General features: G+C 39.4%; 2 protein-coding genes across 2 annotated transcripts in view; one reads left to right on the top strand and one right to left on the bottom strand.

Moving 5' to 3' along the window:
• SRBD1 (S1 RNA binding domain 1) overlaps positions 1 to 15,363 on the top strand; it is a 227,955-nt gene that overhangs the window by 173,742 nt on the left and 38,850 nt on the right. The window lies entirely within an intron of this gene.
• On the bottom strand, positions 3,389 to 3,823 carry LOC128055865 (60S ribosomal protein L26-like). Its single transcript, XM_052648429.1, has one exon. The coding sequence runs from the start codon at positions 3,821 to 3,823 to the stop codon at positions 3,389 to 3,391; it is 435 nt and encodes a 144-aa protein (XP_052504389.1).

Genomic DNA, 15,363 nt, shown 5'->3' with positions numbered 1-15,363 from the left:
TGCTATTCTTTGGAACTCTGCATTCAGATGCTTATATCTTTCCTTTTCTCCTTTGCTTTTTGCTTCTCTTCTTCACACAGCTATTTGTAAGTCCTCCCCAGACAGCCATTTTGCTTTCTTGCATTTCTTTTCCATGGGGATGGTCTTGATCCCTCTCCTGTACAATGTCACGACCCTCCATCTATAGTTCATCAGACACTCTATCAGATCTAGTCCCTTAAATCTATTTCTCACTTCCACTGTGTAATCATAAGGGATTTGATTTAGGTCATACCTGAATGGTCTAGTGGTTTTCCCTACTTTCTTCAATTTAAGTCTGAATTTGGCAATAAGGAGTTCATGATCTGAGGCACAGTCAGCTCCTGATCTTGTTTTTGCTGACTGTATAGAGCTTCTCCATCTTTGGCTGCAAAGAATATAATCAATCTGATTTCGGTGTTGACCATCTGGTGATGTCCATGTGTAGACTGCGTCTTCTTTTATGTTGTTGGAAGAGGGTGTTTGCTATGACCAGTGCGTTCTCTTGGCAAAACTCTATTAGTCTTTGCCCTGCTTCATTCCGCATTCCAAGGCCAAATTTGCCTGTTACTCCAGGTGTTTCTTGACTTCCTACTTTTGCATTCCAGTCCCCTATCATGAAAAGGACATCTTTTTTGGTTGTCAGTTCTAAAAGCTCTTGTAGGTCTTCACAGAACCATTCAACTTCAGCTTCTTCAGTCAGTAATAATGGCAAAGTTGATTAGTGTTTTGTTGTTGTTGTTCAGTCACCAAGTCATGTCCGACTCTCTGCAACCCCATGAACTGTAGCACACATGGCTTCCCTTCACTATCTCCCTGAGTTTACTCAAATTCATGTCCATTGAGTTAGTGGTGCCATCCAAGCATCTCATCCTTTGTCGTCCCCTTCTCCTCCTGCCTCCAATCTTTCCCAGCATCAGGTTCTCTTCAGATGAGTCAGTTCTTCACATCAGGTGGCCAAATTATTGGAGCTTCAGCTTTAGCATCAGTCCTTCCAATAAATGTTCATGGTTGATTTCCTTTAGGATTAATTGATTTGATCTCCTTGCAGTCCAAGGAACTCTCAAGAGTCTTCTCCAGCACCACAGTTCAAAAGCATCAGTTCTTCAGCACTCGGCCTTCTTTATGGTCCAACTCTCACATCCATACATGACTACTGGAAAAACCATAGCTTTGGCTAATTAGTGTTTATGAAGTACTTAATAGGGATAGGATGGTATTTATCCTTTCCTTTTTACAGTTGATGAAAGTTAGGCAGCAAAATGTTACGTGACTTGCTTGGTCTTCCTCACTACTTTTCATCCTCATTTGTTTCCTAAGGTTAGGATAGGATAGACCGCACAGTCCAGCTGCCTGAGTTCAAAATTTGGCTTCCCCATTTATTAGCTTGCTGGCCTTGGGCAACGTATCAGGTTTGTTGTACTCATTATCGTCACCATCGTCGTCATTCCTGTTGTACAACTGTGGTATGTTAAGCACCAAAAGGCAGCTAAGGACTGTCAAACCCAACCTTCTTAAGTCTAAGGAAACCGAAGCCTAAAAATGAGATGACTTATCCATCACTAGCTTGTGTTTTACTTACAACTAGAACAATAATCATTTAACTTTTATGTCCTTTCTACAGTTTTTCGTTTCAAAGACTGATAAAATAATTTTTTAGAACATTTATGGTTCTGGCAGCCAGTCTCCAGGATGGTGCTCAATAATCCCTGCCTCTTGGTACTAACACTCTGGTGTGTTCTCCTCCCTCATTGTACTGGCCTTTGTGACAGTACAGTATGGCAGAAGTAATGGTATATCGCTCCTGAGAGTTGTGAAGACATGTGGTTCTGTCTTAGATGCTTTTGTTCTCTTGGATCACTTCCCTATGGGAAGAGGGGAAGTCGACTTCCATGTCATGAGCAGCCCTGGAGGATACTCATATGGAGAGGAATTGAGAGACCTCTGGCCGACAGTATATAAGGAGATCGGGCCTTCTGCCAAGAGTAATAATGAGTGAGCATCTTAGAAACGTATCCTTCAACCCACTCAGGCCTTCAGATGATTTCAGTCCAGCAGACATCTTGACTGCAGCCTCATCAGAGACTCTCACTGAGAGAAGTGCCCAGCTAAGCTGCTGCTAGACTCCAGACCCTCAAAAACTGTGAGATAATAAAAGTTCATTACTTTCAGCTGCTAAGTATTGGTGTAATTTGATAAACATCAGTGGATAACTAGTGTAGTAGAGCTGTGGAGAACTGACATGTTTCCACATGTTTTCCTTGTCACAAATAAGAAGGAAAGGACTGTTTCAGTACTAAAAGGACTATTTTAGTACCAAAATAGTAGGAATGTCATAATACTATAGTAAGGGACAGTTTTTAGATTGAATAAATTGATCTGGTTGAAAAACTTTCACATTGTTCTTTTTCTCATTTTGTTATTGACCACTGAAAACTCTGTCATGAACTGAATTTTGGGAACCATTCTGTTTCGTCATACTGTGTTTCAATTAGTAGCTTTCAATTTTGCTGCCTTTTGTGTCCTCAAGTGTTTACTTGAATAAAGGGAAATACGTTCTCTTTTGAAACGTGGCTTTAGAAAAACCAAACTGAGGAAACTCAAGTTGTAGTTCTTTTTCATGGTAGAAAGCACATTAACAGATAAAGCTTATCTGGGTTTAGATTTTCTCATCTGTGAATTGATTGATTATACTATATATGACCTCTTGTAAACCTTTCCATTTCTAAAATTGTGACATTGCAATAGACCTTTGGACATCTTTCTTTTCACCTGCACTCTTTGCCAACAGAAGGAAGGTGGGTAATCTTCAAATTTTGCTTTTCCCCTCCAGGAGAAGGAAAGAGAACTGCCTGTGGAAGGGACATCCTGACTCTGACACGTGCCTACTGTGCCAGTCTCTATACTTACTGTGCTGCCGCTGTAAAGGAACCAAGTAGAAATGGAGATGTCTTGAGGTTTTCTTTGAGAAAGAAGTGCACCTGTCATTCATAACTGAGCTGGTTACATGGCAAATCATAATTATTTTCAGCCTGTCAAGTAAAATGCTGCAGTGGATGCCGCTTAGTGACAGAGGGATAGAAAAATTAGAGGGAAAGGGAACAGGAGAAAGTAAATTATAGTTTCATGATAGAAAAGACAAGTGTCCTGTCAAAGCAAGGTACCATGTACTTCCTTCAGAAATCTCCTTTTTTTTTTTTCTGTTATTGCATAGACACTCTTACCATTTACATAAGATTTGTAATAAGAACAGTGTGATACAGAATCTTTAAAACATGTCTATTTTGTCAGATTATTTTTAGTCATAGTAAGCCTTTTTTTTTTTTTTTCATTTTAACAGTTTTTAATGAAAGCTGTAGACAAGATGACTTTATTCTTGCATCTTCTCAATTGTTTCTTCCTTATATTTGCCCTTTTCCTTTCCTACTTGGCAAGATTTGGCTTTACGTTCGAGGATCTTTTTGCGGTCTTTGTCCAGTTTTAGTCTGGTGATAACCACCTTGCTGGGGTGAATGCCCACATGGACAGTTGTGCCGTTAGCCTTCTCCCGCTGCACTCGTTCAATGTAGATGACGTATTTTTTCCTGTAAACCTGGACTACTTTGCCAATTTGCTGCCCTTTGTAGTGCCCTCGTACAACCTGAACTTCATCATCCTTTCGGATGGGCATGGATCGAACGTTGTACTTCTGTCTTAGCTCTTTAGAAAGAGAAGACATAATTTTCCTGCGAATGTGGGAAGGCGCATTGAAATGCCTTTTTCGATTCTTGCTTTGGTCAGAAGTCACAAAGGTATTGAACTTCATTTTGGCCGCTAGCGTTTCAGCGATGGCCACAGAAGGGAAGAGATCTGCAGGCTCCATAGTAAGCCTTATAAGTGAAGAGAAAGCATTATCTTGTAAACAAAAAAAAAATGTGTTCCAGATTGTTATGAAACTTTTCCTTAAAAAATAGTTGAAGTCAATGGGTTTTCTTTTCAGGAGAGCTGGAATTTGCATTGCTAGATCAGCTGATACCGCTTTACTTATATGAAACAGAGGGGGTTAGTGTTCAGAGCTCCAGCTCAAGACTTTGCCTTCAACTGTTCCCTGGTTGTGTGACACTGGGTGACATATTTAACTTCTCTGTGTCTGTTTCCTCTTTTGTAAAATGGAAATAATAACAATATAATGTAACAACCACAGGATTGTGAAGATGAATTAAGTTAGCATTGTAAAATTCCTGATACCTATTAGCACCCAATATAAATATTTTCTGGTGTTATTATATAAAATGATTTTTCTTTTACAAGGCTTTTGAAGAACTTTAACAGCTTCTCTGTAATACTTTATATTTTGCCCCTTTGTGGTAGTATCAACTGCACCGAATTATGAAAATTCAACCCTGTCACAGACATTGACTTATGCCATACCTGTCATTAAAGATTACACACCTCATCCAATCAAAGTTATTAGGTGTACATTAAAAGGATTCTGGAGACAGCACCATTTCTAACAAGACAAGTAGGTAGTTACTTCTTTTTTTAAAAGGTGCATTTCAGAATTATTTGCACATGGGGACTGCAAAAAAATCACATTAGGTTTTTGTTTATTTAGCTAATCGCAGTATGCCCATTTCCACTTGTGCTCCTTGATGCTGCCAGCTCTTCTCCCTAAGCTCTGCGTCCCTCCCAAGGTTTTCACTATTTATTATGTTCCTCCCATTTGCATGCTAGGGGGTTCGTACTTAGAATGCTCCACCACAGATCTGTCTCCCAAACTCCAAACTCCCATTTATCTACTGACCAACCTGAACTTTCAGTTTGGAAATCTAACAGACCTCTCAAACTTAACATATCTAGAAAAGAACTCTTGGCCTCCCTCTACTCAGCTCCTTGCCTCCCCCAAGTTTAAAACGAAATCCTAGTCTTGTTTAAAAAAAATCACTTTTATGAAAATCCCTGATTCTTCCTTTTTTGCTTTATTAATTTCATCTACCTCTTTTCACTCCAACCACCTTACTCTAGACAGCCATCATCTCCCTCTTGATTTGCTAAAAAAGTCTCTTATCAAGACTCCCTATTTCCATTTCTGTCTTTCTTCAACCTATTTTCTATATCATGCTTTTTTTTAAATGTAAGTCAGCTCTTCGCATCAGGTGGCCGAAATATTGGCACTTCACCTTCAGCACCGGCTGAAGAATAAAATAAAACAATAAAATTCTAACTCCTTGCCATGGGACCTGTGCAATCCTTGTCTACTTCTCCAGTCTTATTTCTGACCGCTTTTTCACCCCCACTGAGCTCTGGTCACACTGCCCTCTTTTCAGTTTCATGAACACTGTATCTTGTTCCCGCCTCAGGGCTCTTGCACTTTTTTTTTTTTCCTAGTCTAGAATAATCTCTCCGGCTCTTTCCACGGCTGGCTCCTCATTCCTCAAGTGTCAGTTTTAATACATTTTTTTCAAAGAATCAATTCCCAGTCGCCCCAGTAGCCACCTTTAATTCCTTGATCTATCATGGTTCTCTGTTTATTTCCTTTATAACATTTATCACAAGTTGTCATTCTTATTCATTTATTTAATGATATATTCTATATGTTTGCTGCTGTACTCTCATTAATTAAAATAAGGCCAGGTACAAAATAGACACTCAATGAATGAATGAGTGAGTGAATTCTTAGAAGCATTAGAAAGGTTGCTTTGAGTCTCTTTAGGACACTTCCAAGCTCATTCAGGTCATTGGCATAGTTCATTTCCTGACTGAGTGACTGAGAACCCCAGCTTTTTACCAGCTGCTGGCTGTAGCCCACTGTCAGATTCTGGAGGTCACTCACAGTTCCTTGACACATGGGCTTCTTCAAAGTGACTGCTTACTTCATCAAGACATTAGGAAAATTGCCTTTCCTCTACACCCTCAGCTCATCACTGAAGTGAGTGCCTGTCACCTTTGCTGTATTCCACGGCTTAGAAGCAAGTGGCAGGTCTTACTCACACTCAGGGTGAGGGAATTACACAAGGAGTGAACACCAAGAGGTGACTGTCATGGAGGTCACCTCAGGGTCTGTCTGCTACAGCAGTTAATGATAAAAGTGCTGGTTTTCTGGGGGCTTCCCGGGTGGCTCAGTGGTAGAGAATCTGCCTGCCAGTGCTAGAGACGCAAGAGACATGGGTTTAATCCCTGAGTCAAGAAGATTCTCCTGAAGAAAGGGCAACCTGATCCAGTGTTCTTGCCTGGGAAATCCCATGGATAGAGGAGCCTGGCAGGCCAAAGTCCATGGGGTTGCAAAGAGTCGAACGCAACTGAGCCACATGACTGAGCCAAGCTGGTTTTAAACGTAACCTGGGTCAGAGTGACTATTAAAGGGAGTGAAGCTTACTACTGCTTCCCATTGGAATGAAGGACTTTGGTTGATTCTGAAGTTTTGCATTCAGAACAGCAGATATTTATTACAAACCTGTTGCTGCTGCTGCTGCTGCTAAGTCGCTTCAGTCGTGTCCAACTCTGTGCGACCCCATGGAGGGCATCCCACCAGGCTCCCCCATCCCTGGGATTCTCCAGGCAAGAACGCTGGAATGGGTTGCCATTTCCTTCTCCTATTACAAACCTACTCTTATGAATAAAAGACACTCCTGCCTCAAAGAGAAGGAAAGACGTTTTTTTAGAATATTATAAGAGGGAGGTATATAAAGAAGGCAGCTAGACTACCTTTTCCTCCCATTTCCTCTCAATATCAGAAAAAAATTAAATCCTTTCATACTAAAATGGAAATGAGTTGCTAATTCACTCTAAAACCCAAATTTATTTAAAATAAACTGTCAGTTCCAAACTGAGATTTACTCTAACAGAATATTCCCCTTGGTGGTTTGAGGAATGAATAAGATGAATTATTTGCACTTGGGTCTTGCTTGCATAGTTGATCCTATAAGGACCAGTGTTTAATTCTTATGCCCTAGAATTCTTTACTTGGTAAAGAGGAGTTAGGAACATCTGTATCCCTCTTACAGATTCTCTAATTTGTATTTTCTTGAACTGTGTAACCTAATCCTTGTCCATGAATGGTGTAGTTGCTCTGTGCATCAAATATTTTTGATTTTCCCCAATTCTACCATGACTTATAGAGATACTTGGGGAAAATGAGTCGTTATACTATATTGAGCCTTAAAGAAAAGATTGCCTAAAAATAACGTTTGGTTGTATCAAGGTACATACCTAGGTTTGCTTTTTGCCCTTTCTGCTAGAGGTGCCTAATCATTTTCTAATCATGTTGACCGTGAGATTGTCTGTGGTAAATGGAGTCCAATGAATGAGTCTCACAAGTCTTGACTTGGGAGGTGGCAAATCAGGACTTTCTTCCTGAGGGTTTCTTTGCATTCTGGGTCCAAATATCCTGGGTTCTTTGGCTTCTTTTAAGGATGCTTGTACTTAGCTCATGTTCAAAATGAAAGAAGCTTAAGTTTAACTCCATTTCCAGGAAAATACTTAAGCTTTTCGAATTAGAAGCATCAGAGATTAGTCTCTGAGTAATGTCTGAGTTAACCAGTACTCTTTATTAACCTAGAAACCTACCAGAAACTATTTGCCAGAGTATTTGGTGGCTTGAAGTGAGAGAGCCTGTGGCTATGGTCATTCTTAACATGTTATGTTAGGGTACCTTAGATTTCATTTTTAAATATCACCTTCAGAGCTTACTGTTAATTGATTCCTTAAATTCTATAATACGAATTTAAGTTGTATTACTATAATACCCTCAACCAATTCCATGTCACTAATACCTCCTTTTATTTTAAGGCAACTCTTTCTCTTAAACCAAATTTCCAACTTCAATAAGAAGAATGCAAAAACAAAACTGCCACAGATTTGTTTCTGGGGTTCCTTCCTTTATCCTGTCAAGTTCTAATTTATTGAGTATCTACCATGTGCTAAGAAGCATAGCGTTAGTAAGGGGGAGTGCAGAGAAAAGTCTAAATGGATAGAAAACACACAGCGAGATCCTCAATTAAACCAGTTTTCAAGGAAATACACATTAAAACAGCGATCAGTTGAGTGCCTACTATGTACTAAGATGTAGCAGTGAACAAAACGTAAATATTTTATTAATTTACACAACAAACCTATGTGAAGTGGATGATAAGTATCGTGGTAAAAATAAAATTGGAAATGGGGTAAGAGTGTTTTGGGGGGCAGTATTTTGGATCCCTGTCTTCACTCCCACAAGTGCAGGAGGCAAGGTATAGAGTAATCATCTCACTTTCCGTTGACCTCCCGAGCCTGCTGCTGTCATAGTCACGTAGCGGCAGCAGACCTGCCCACAAAAGGGAACGTTACCTCACATATTAACATTCAGGCCCTGTGGAAACCCGTTAATGTGGATCCTGTGCTTGTGGTGTCAGCCTCAGGTGTCACTGAGGAAAATTTACTGTCTGGAATATTAATGGACTGGAAGCCAATTTGTGTCTAGCTGCATGTGTGGCCACGTATGAGTATATGTATGTGTATTTGGGGAAAGAAAATATATCTTTAGAACTTACTACTGGAAATATCCATAAGGAACCTAGTTTCTACCATTTGGGGAGGAAAAAACCTTTTTTATTACTTTGCAGTAATACCTCCTTTTAACCCTAACCCCTGTACCTCACCTCTAGTTTAAACACCAGGCTGTCAAAAGTTCTGTGCACAAGGATTTCTCGCCCTCTCTCGTATATGCACCACATACACAATAGTTTCAGGTCAGACTTTCTACACACCGTGTTTTAATTTATTAGAAGGGAAATTTCCCTCTTGTGGCTAATCTTTGCACCCTAAATTTTTCTAAAGTTCACATTTATGACTAAGCTATAAATTTCTAAAAATAGAGATTTATAGTGGAAATGTTGAGTCCTTCATATTATGTTAGGTCAAAATGTCTAGCTAATTGGTATGCATTTGTTCATGCATATGTCATAAGCCAGGAGTATGTGCTAGCCCAGGCCCTAGACGTGACCACACATGGAACAAATAGGTGTGGCCTAAGTTAGATGTGTTAATGTTTTCCTTTGTTTACAGCAAATTAGATGGTGTGAGGCACTGGTTTGGAAAAGTCTGTGGGCAAGGCAGACATTTAGGATTTATGGGCCTTTACTTAGCCAATATTACTTGGCTTTCTTACACCGTGTCGACCTGTATCCACTAGGGGACATAGGAGCACCTACTTAAAGACAGAATGAAAGCCTGCCTAGATTAAAATTTAAACACTGGACAATTGAGATTATGAAAAGACTTATTTTTTAGCTTCATGATTCATAAAGAAGTATACATTTTGTTTAAATTTTAATCATCATGGGAAACTTCTTAAGGGAGGATCAGTATCTTATATTGACAATTATGGAAGGAGAACCAAACAAGAAGCAAACTAGCACACTTGTGCCATTTAACCGCATGCTTTTTTTCATTAAGTTTCCATGTGATCTACCAAAGTGATGCTGAGAATGATTCTGACTTTGAAAATTACTGTATATAGAAAAGACTTACCTTTTGGGTTTAAAAGGTGAGCCATCTGGGGAGGATATCTATTATCAGATTCTAAAAACCAAAAACCCTGGATAGCTGCCCTAGAGTTGTAAATCCTGAGAGAGATATGTAATGAAGGGCATTAGTGATCCCTCCTAAAATGATCATCTGGCCTAACAGTTTCAGAAACTTAGATGGGGTTTTTGTTTATTTATAGTTTTTTTTTAAGGTATCATTTACATATAGAAAATGGCTGCAGTGAATTTTGACAAATGCATAACTCACATCTGTGAAGATGTAGAATGTTTCTGTCATTCCAGAAAGTTCACTCCTGCCCCTTCCCACGCACAGAGCACTGTTCTTGTTTTCTTCTACCACACATTAGTTTTGTCTGTTCTGAAATTTTACGTATATGACATTATATAATTCATCTTTCATTGCATCCAAGTTTTTTCAGTTCATCAATGTTTTTGCATTTTGTTCTTTTTTTGTTGCAGAATGGTAGTCCATTGTATGAAATTATGCATTTTAAAAATTCTTTCTCCTGTTGATGGTCACCTAGACTATTTCTCGTTCTTGACTATTGGTGAATAAAAATGCTACAGACATTTGTGCACAAGGTTTGAGGGGAGGCCTATTGTAAAAGTTTCCCTTAGATAAATGTTTAGTAGTTCAATTGCTGCAGATGTTTTGAAGCTTTGTAGTTAGGTAAGACATATTTTCTCTGTTAATTCTCCTTTCATTGAAATCTCTTTTTGTCTGCTATTAATATAGCTACTTTAGTTTTTGCAGTCTTAGCGTTTGCATATTTTTTTCCCATTCTTTTAATTCCAACCTATTTGTTTATATTTACTCTGTCTCTTTGGGACAATATATAGCTATATCTTGGTTGATAATCTTTGCCTTTTAATTGAAGCATTTACCTTACTAACATTTAATGTAAGTATTAATAGAGTTGAATTAAGGTCTACAGTTTTGCTGTTTCTTTTATTTGCCCCATCTGTTTTTCTATCCTGTTTTTTCTTTTCTGCCTTACTTTGGCAGAAAATCAAATAATTTTTAATTTTCCATTTTAATTCTTTTATGGACTTTTCACCTGTACTTTCTTGCATTTTTTACTTATTGGTTACTCTAGGGATTGCAATTTATATTCTTACCTTTTCACAGTCTATTTAGAGTTACTATTATACCAGCTTTCTACTGTTATTTGTGTGATTGTTTTCATATACGTATATCCCAAAGTACAGTGCTATAATTTTTGCTTTAAATGGTCATATGTCTTTTAAGTAAATTAGAATATACATATATTCATGTGTACGTGTGTTTTCTAGCCTGAAGAATTTCTTTTAACATTTTTTGTAGTCTAGGTCTGTTGGTAGTGAGTTCACTGAGCTTCTTGAATGTATACATTATGATTTTGAAAATATTAAGGAAATTTGAGCCACTACTTTTTCAAATATGTATCATCCCTATTTGCTCTTTTTCTCTGTATACACATATTTAGATATTCTGATATTGTCTTACAGGTCACTAAGGCTCTGCTTTTTCCTCCCTCTCTGTTTTATCTCTGTTCTTCAGAGGATAATTTCTATTGGTTGATTGCCTGGTAACTCAGTTGGTGAAGAATCTGCCTACAATGCAGGAGACCTAGGTTCGATCCCTGGGATGGGAAGGTGCCCTAGAGAAGGGAACGGCACCCTACTCCAGTATTCTTGCCTGGAGAATTCTGTGGACAGGGGAGCCTGGTGAGCTACAGGCCATGGGTTCTCAAAGAGTCAGACACGACTGATCAGCCAATACACTTTCATGTCCACTGACCCTTTCTTCTATTCATCTCTAAGCTGCTGTTAAACCTTTCCAGTAAAATTTTCATTTTAGGTACTGTATTGTCAGATCTGGAATTTCTATTTAGTTATTTATTACAGCTTCCATTTCTCTGCTGCTGTTTCCCATCAGTCCATTTATGATCATGTTTTCCTTTAAGTTTTAGCTGCTTTAAAGTTCTTGTCTGCTATATTCAACATCTGGGTTATTCTGAATTGGTTTCTATTGACTGACTGTTCTACACTTTCACTCTGATATGGGTCATATTTGTCTGCTTCTTTCTGTGTCGTTATTTTTTATTGTATGGTGGACATCGTGGATATTATGTTTTTGTAACTTCAGATTTTGTTGTCTTCTTTTAAAGAGTATTGAATTTTATTCTCAGTTCTGTTCACTCAGTCATGTCCGACTCTTTGCGGCCCCATGAACTGCAGCATGCCAGGCCACCCTGTCCATCGCAAACTCCTGGAGTTTACTTAGACTCATGTCCATTGAGTTGGTGATGCCATCCAACCATCTCATCCTCTGTCATCTCCTTCTTTTCCCACCTTCAATCTTTCCCAACATCAGGGTCTTTTCAAATGAGTCAGTTCTTCACACCAGGTAGCCAAAATATTGGAGTTTCAGCTTCAGCAAATCAGTCCTTCCAGTTAATATTCAGGACTGATTTCCTTTAGGTTAGATCTTCTTGTAGTCCAAGGGACTCTCAAGAGTCTTCTCCAGCACCACATTTCAAAAGCATCGATTCTTCGGTGCTCAGCTTTCTTTACAGTCCAGCTCTCACATCCATACATGACAACTGGAGAAACTATAGCTTTGACTGATGGACCTTTGTTGACAAAGTAATGACTCTGCTTTTGAATATACTGTCTAGGTTGGTCATAACTTTTCTTCCAAAGAGCAAGCATCCTTTAATTTCATGGCTGCAGTCACCATCTGCAGTGATTTTTACAGCCCCCAAAAATAAAGTCAGCCACTGTTTCCACTGTTTCCCCATCTATTTGCCATGAAGTGATGGGACCGGATGCCATGATCTTAGTTTTCAGAATGTTGAGCTTTAAGCTAACTTTTTGACTCTCCTCTTTCACTTTCATCAAGAGGCTTTTGAGTTCCTCTTCACTTTCTGCCATAAGGGTGGTTTCATCTGCATATCTGAGGTTATTGATATTTCTCCCAGCAATCTTGATTCCAGCTTGTGCTTCCTCCAGCCCAGCATTTCTCATGATGTACTCTGCATATAAGTTAAATAAGCAGGGTGACAATATACAGCCTTGACGTACTCCTTTTCCTATTTGGAACCAGTCTGTTGTTCCATGTCCAGTTCTAACTGTTGTTTCCTGACCTGCATACAGATTTCTCAAGAGGCAGGTTAGGTGGTCTGGTATTCGCATCTCTTTCAGAATTTTCCACAGTTTGTTGTGATCCACACAGTTAAAGTCTTTGGCATAGTCAATAAAGCAGAAATAGATGTTTTTCTGGAACTCTCTTACTTATTTAACCATCCAGTGGATATTGGCAGTGTGATCTCTGGTTCCTCTGCCATTTCTAATACCAGCTTGAACATCTGGAAATTCATGATTCACGTACTGTTGAAGTCTGGCTTGGAGAATTTTGAGCATTACTTTGCTAGCATGTGAGATGAGTGCAATCGTGAGGTAGTTTGAACATTCTTTGGCATTGCCTTTCTTTTGGATTGGAATGAAAACTGACCTTTTCCAGTCCTGTGGCCACTGCTGAGTTTTCCAAATTTGCTGGCATATTGAGTGCAGCACTTTCATAGCATCATCTTTTAGGATTTGAAATAGCTCAACTGGAATTCTGTCTCCTCCACTAGCTTTGTTCATAGTGATGCTTCCTGAGACCCACTTGACTTCACATTCCAGGATGTCTGGCTCTAGGTGAGTGATCACCACCATCGTGATTATCTGGGTCATGAAGATATTTTTTGTATAGTTCTTCTGTGTATTATTGCCACCTCTTCTTAATATCTTCTGCTTCTGTTAGGTCCATACCATTTCTGGCCTTTATTGTGCTCATCTTTGCATGAAATGTTCCCTTGGTATCTCTAATTTTCTTGAAGAGATCTCTAGTCTAAAATTTTATTCTAGCAATCAGTAAATTTATTATCAGATCAGATTGAATCTTATAAAGGTTATTATGTCTTTTTAACAGAATTGAGTGGAAAGACAGTTTCCATTACCCCTTGCTCCTATGTATGCACAATTGCCCCCTCCACTCGCTCCACTATCAACATTCCACACCAGAGTGATACATGTTACATTCAGTGAATATACTGACACATCATACTACCCAAAGTTCATCGTTTATATTAAAGTGAAAGTCGCTCAGTTGTGTCTGACTCTTTGTGACCCCATGGACTATACAGTCCATGGAATTCTCCAGGCCAGAATACTAGAGTGGGTAGCCTTTCCCTATTCCAGGGAATCTTCTCAACCCAGGGATTGAATCCAGGTCTCCCTCATTGTAGGCAGATTCTTTATCAGCGGAGCCCCAACGGAAGCCCAAGAATATTAGAGTGGGTAGCCTATCACCTTCTCCAGCGGATCTTCCCAACCCAAAAATCGAACTGGGATCTCCTGCATTATAGGCAGATTCTTTACCAAGGGAGCTATCAGGGAAGCCCCTAGTTTATATTAAGGCTAATTACTCTAAATATGTTGTACATTCTATGGATTTTCACAAATGTATGATGACATGTGGGCTTCCCAGGTGGCACAGTGGTAAAGAATGCGCTTGCCAGTGCAGGAGACACAGGAGATGTGGGTTCGACCCCTCGGACAGAAAGGTCCCCTGTAGGAGGAAATGACCACCTACTCCAGTATTCTTGCCTAGGAAATCCCATGGACAGAGGAGCCTGGCGGGCTATAGTCTATGGGGTCGCAAAAAGTCATTCACAGCTAGGTAACTGAGCACGCACACATGACGACGTGTATCCACCATTGTAGTATCATACAGAATAGTTTTACTACCCTAAAGATAGTCTGAACTATGCTGATTGCGTCCTCCCTCCTCTCTGACCCCAGGCAACCACTAATCTTTTTATTGTCTCTGTAGTTTGCGTCCTCCCTCCTCTCTGACCCCAGGCAACCACTAATCTTTTTATTGTCTCTGTAGTTTTGCTTTCTCCAGAATGTGATAGAGTTGGAATCAAACAGTATTGCAGCCCTTTTAAATTGACTTCTTTTCATGTAATGTTATGTATTTAAGTTTCCACCCTGTCTTTCTATGGCTTAATAGCACATTTATTTTCAGTATTGAGTAATACTTCATTGTCTGATTGTACCATGATTATTTCTTCATCCACTTGCTGAAGAACATCTTGGTTGCTTCTAAGTTTTGGCAATTATTAATAAAACTATTTTTATCTTCTGGGAGAGATTGTAGAGAACTGGTATGATTTCTTCCTTAAATGTTTGGTAGAATGAATGAGTCTGAAAAGGATTATTATAAAGTTTGTTAAAATGGATGTAGAGTAACCTTTACCCTAGGACTTGAATAGCCCCATTTCTAAGGCCTGACCTTTCAGAGGTATCAGCAAAATACCTGGATGATCAGTGAGGTTTCCCTACAGTGACAGGCAGGACTTCGCAGTCACAGAGATCTCCGTATAGCCTCAAACTCCCAGACAGCTGCTTTTTTTGCCTGGTTTGTAGAGTCTTGTCCTGGTGCCCTGGGTATATGTAGCCAAGTATTTAGCCAGTTTTATAGTTGTTAATGGTGGGGAAAGTACTCTGGTACCAATTACTCTCTTACAGCTAAAAGTAGAAGTCTTGTTTGTTTTTCACAAAAATGTCTTTGACCAGATACTAAGGTGCACATATTTAGGCCAAGACTCCTTAAGGCCAGCATATAAAAAGTCCTGGAGTTTTGTGCTGAATGGAGATTTCAGAGATTTTGCAGTGTCCTGGAAACAGAAATTCGGGTTGTCCAGAAGTGGGGAGACCTCACTGACCAAGTGTGGGGACTCCTTTGAGACCCAGAAGATCCAAGCCTTAGGAGTGGAGCTACTCTAGCCCTGGAGTCAGAGTGGAAGGT

The sequence above is a fragment of the Budorcas taxicolor genome, chromosome 11 (genome assembly GCF_023091745.1).
Source record: "Budorcas taxicolor isolate Tak-1 chromosome 11, Takin1.1, whole genome shotgun sequence".
Classification (NCBI taxonomy): Eukaryota; Metazoa; Chordata; class Mammalia; order Artiodactyla; family Bovidae; genus Budorcas; species Budorcas taxicolor.
Note: the sequence above shows the minus strand (reverse complement) of the source record. Positions and strands in the feature narration are given on the sequence as shown.

Bases quoted from the DNA above. Each gene is read 5' to 3' on its own strand.
- LOC128055865 (XM_052648429.1), bottom strand. From the start codon at position 3,823: ATGAAGTTCAATACCTTTGTGACTTCTGACCAAAGCAAGAATCGAAAA.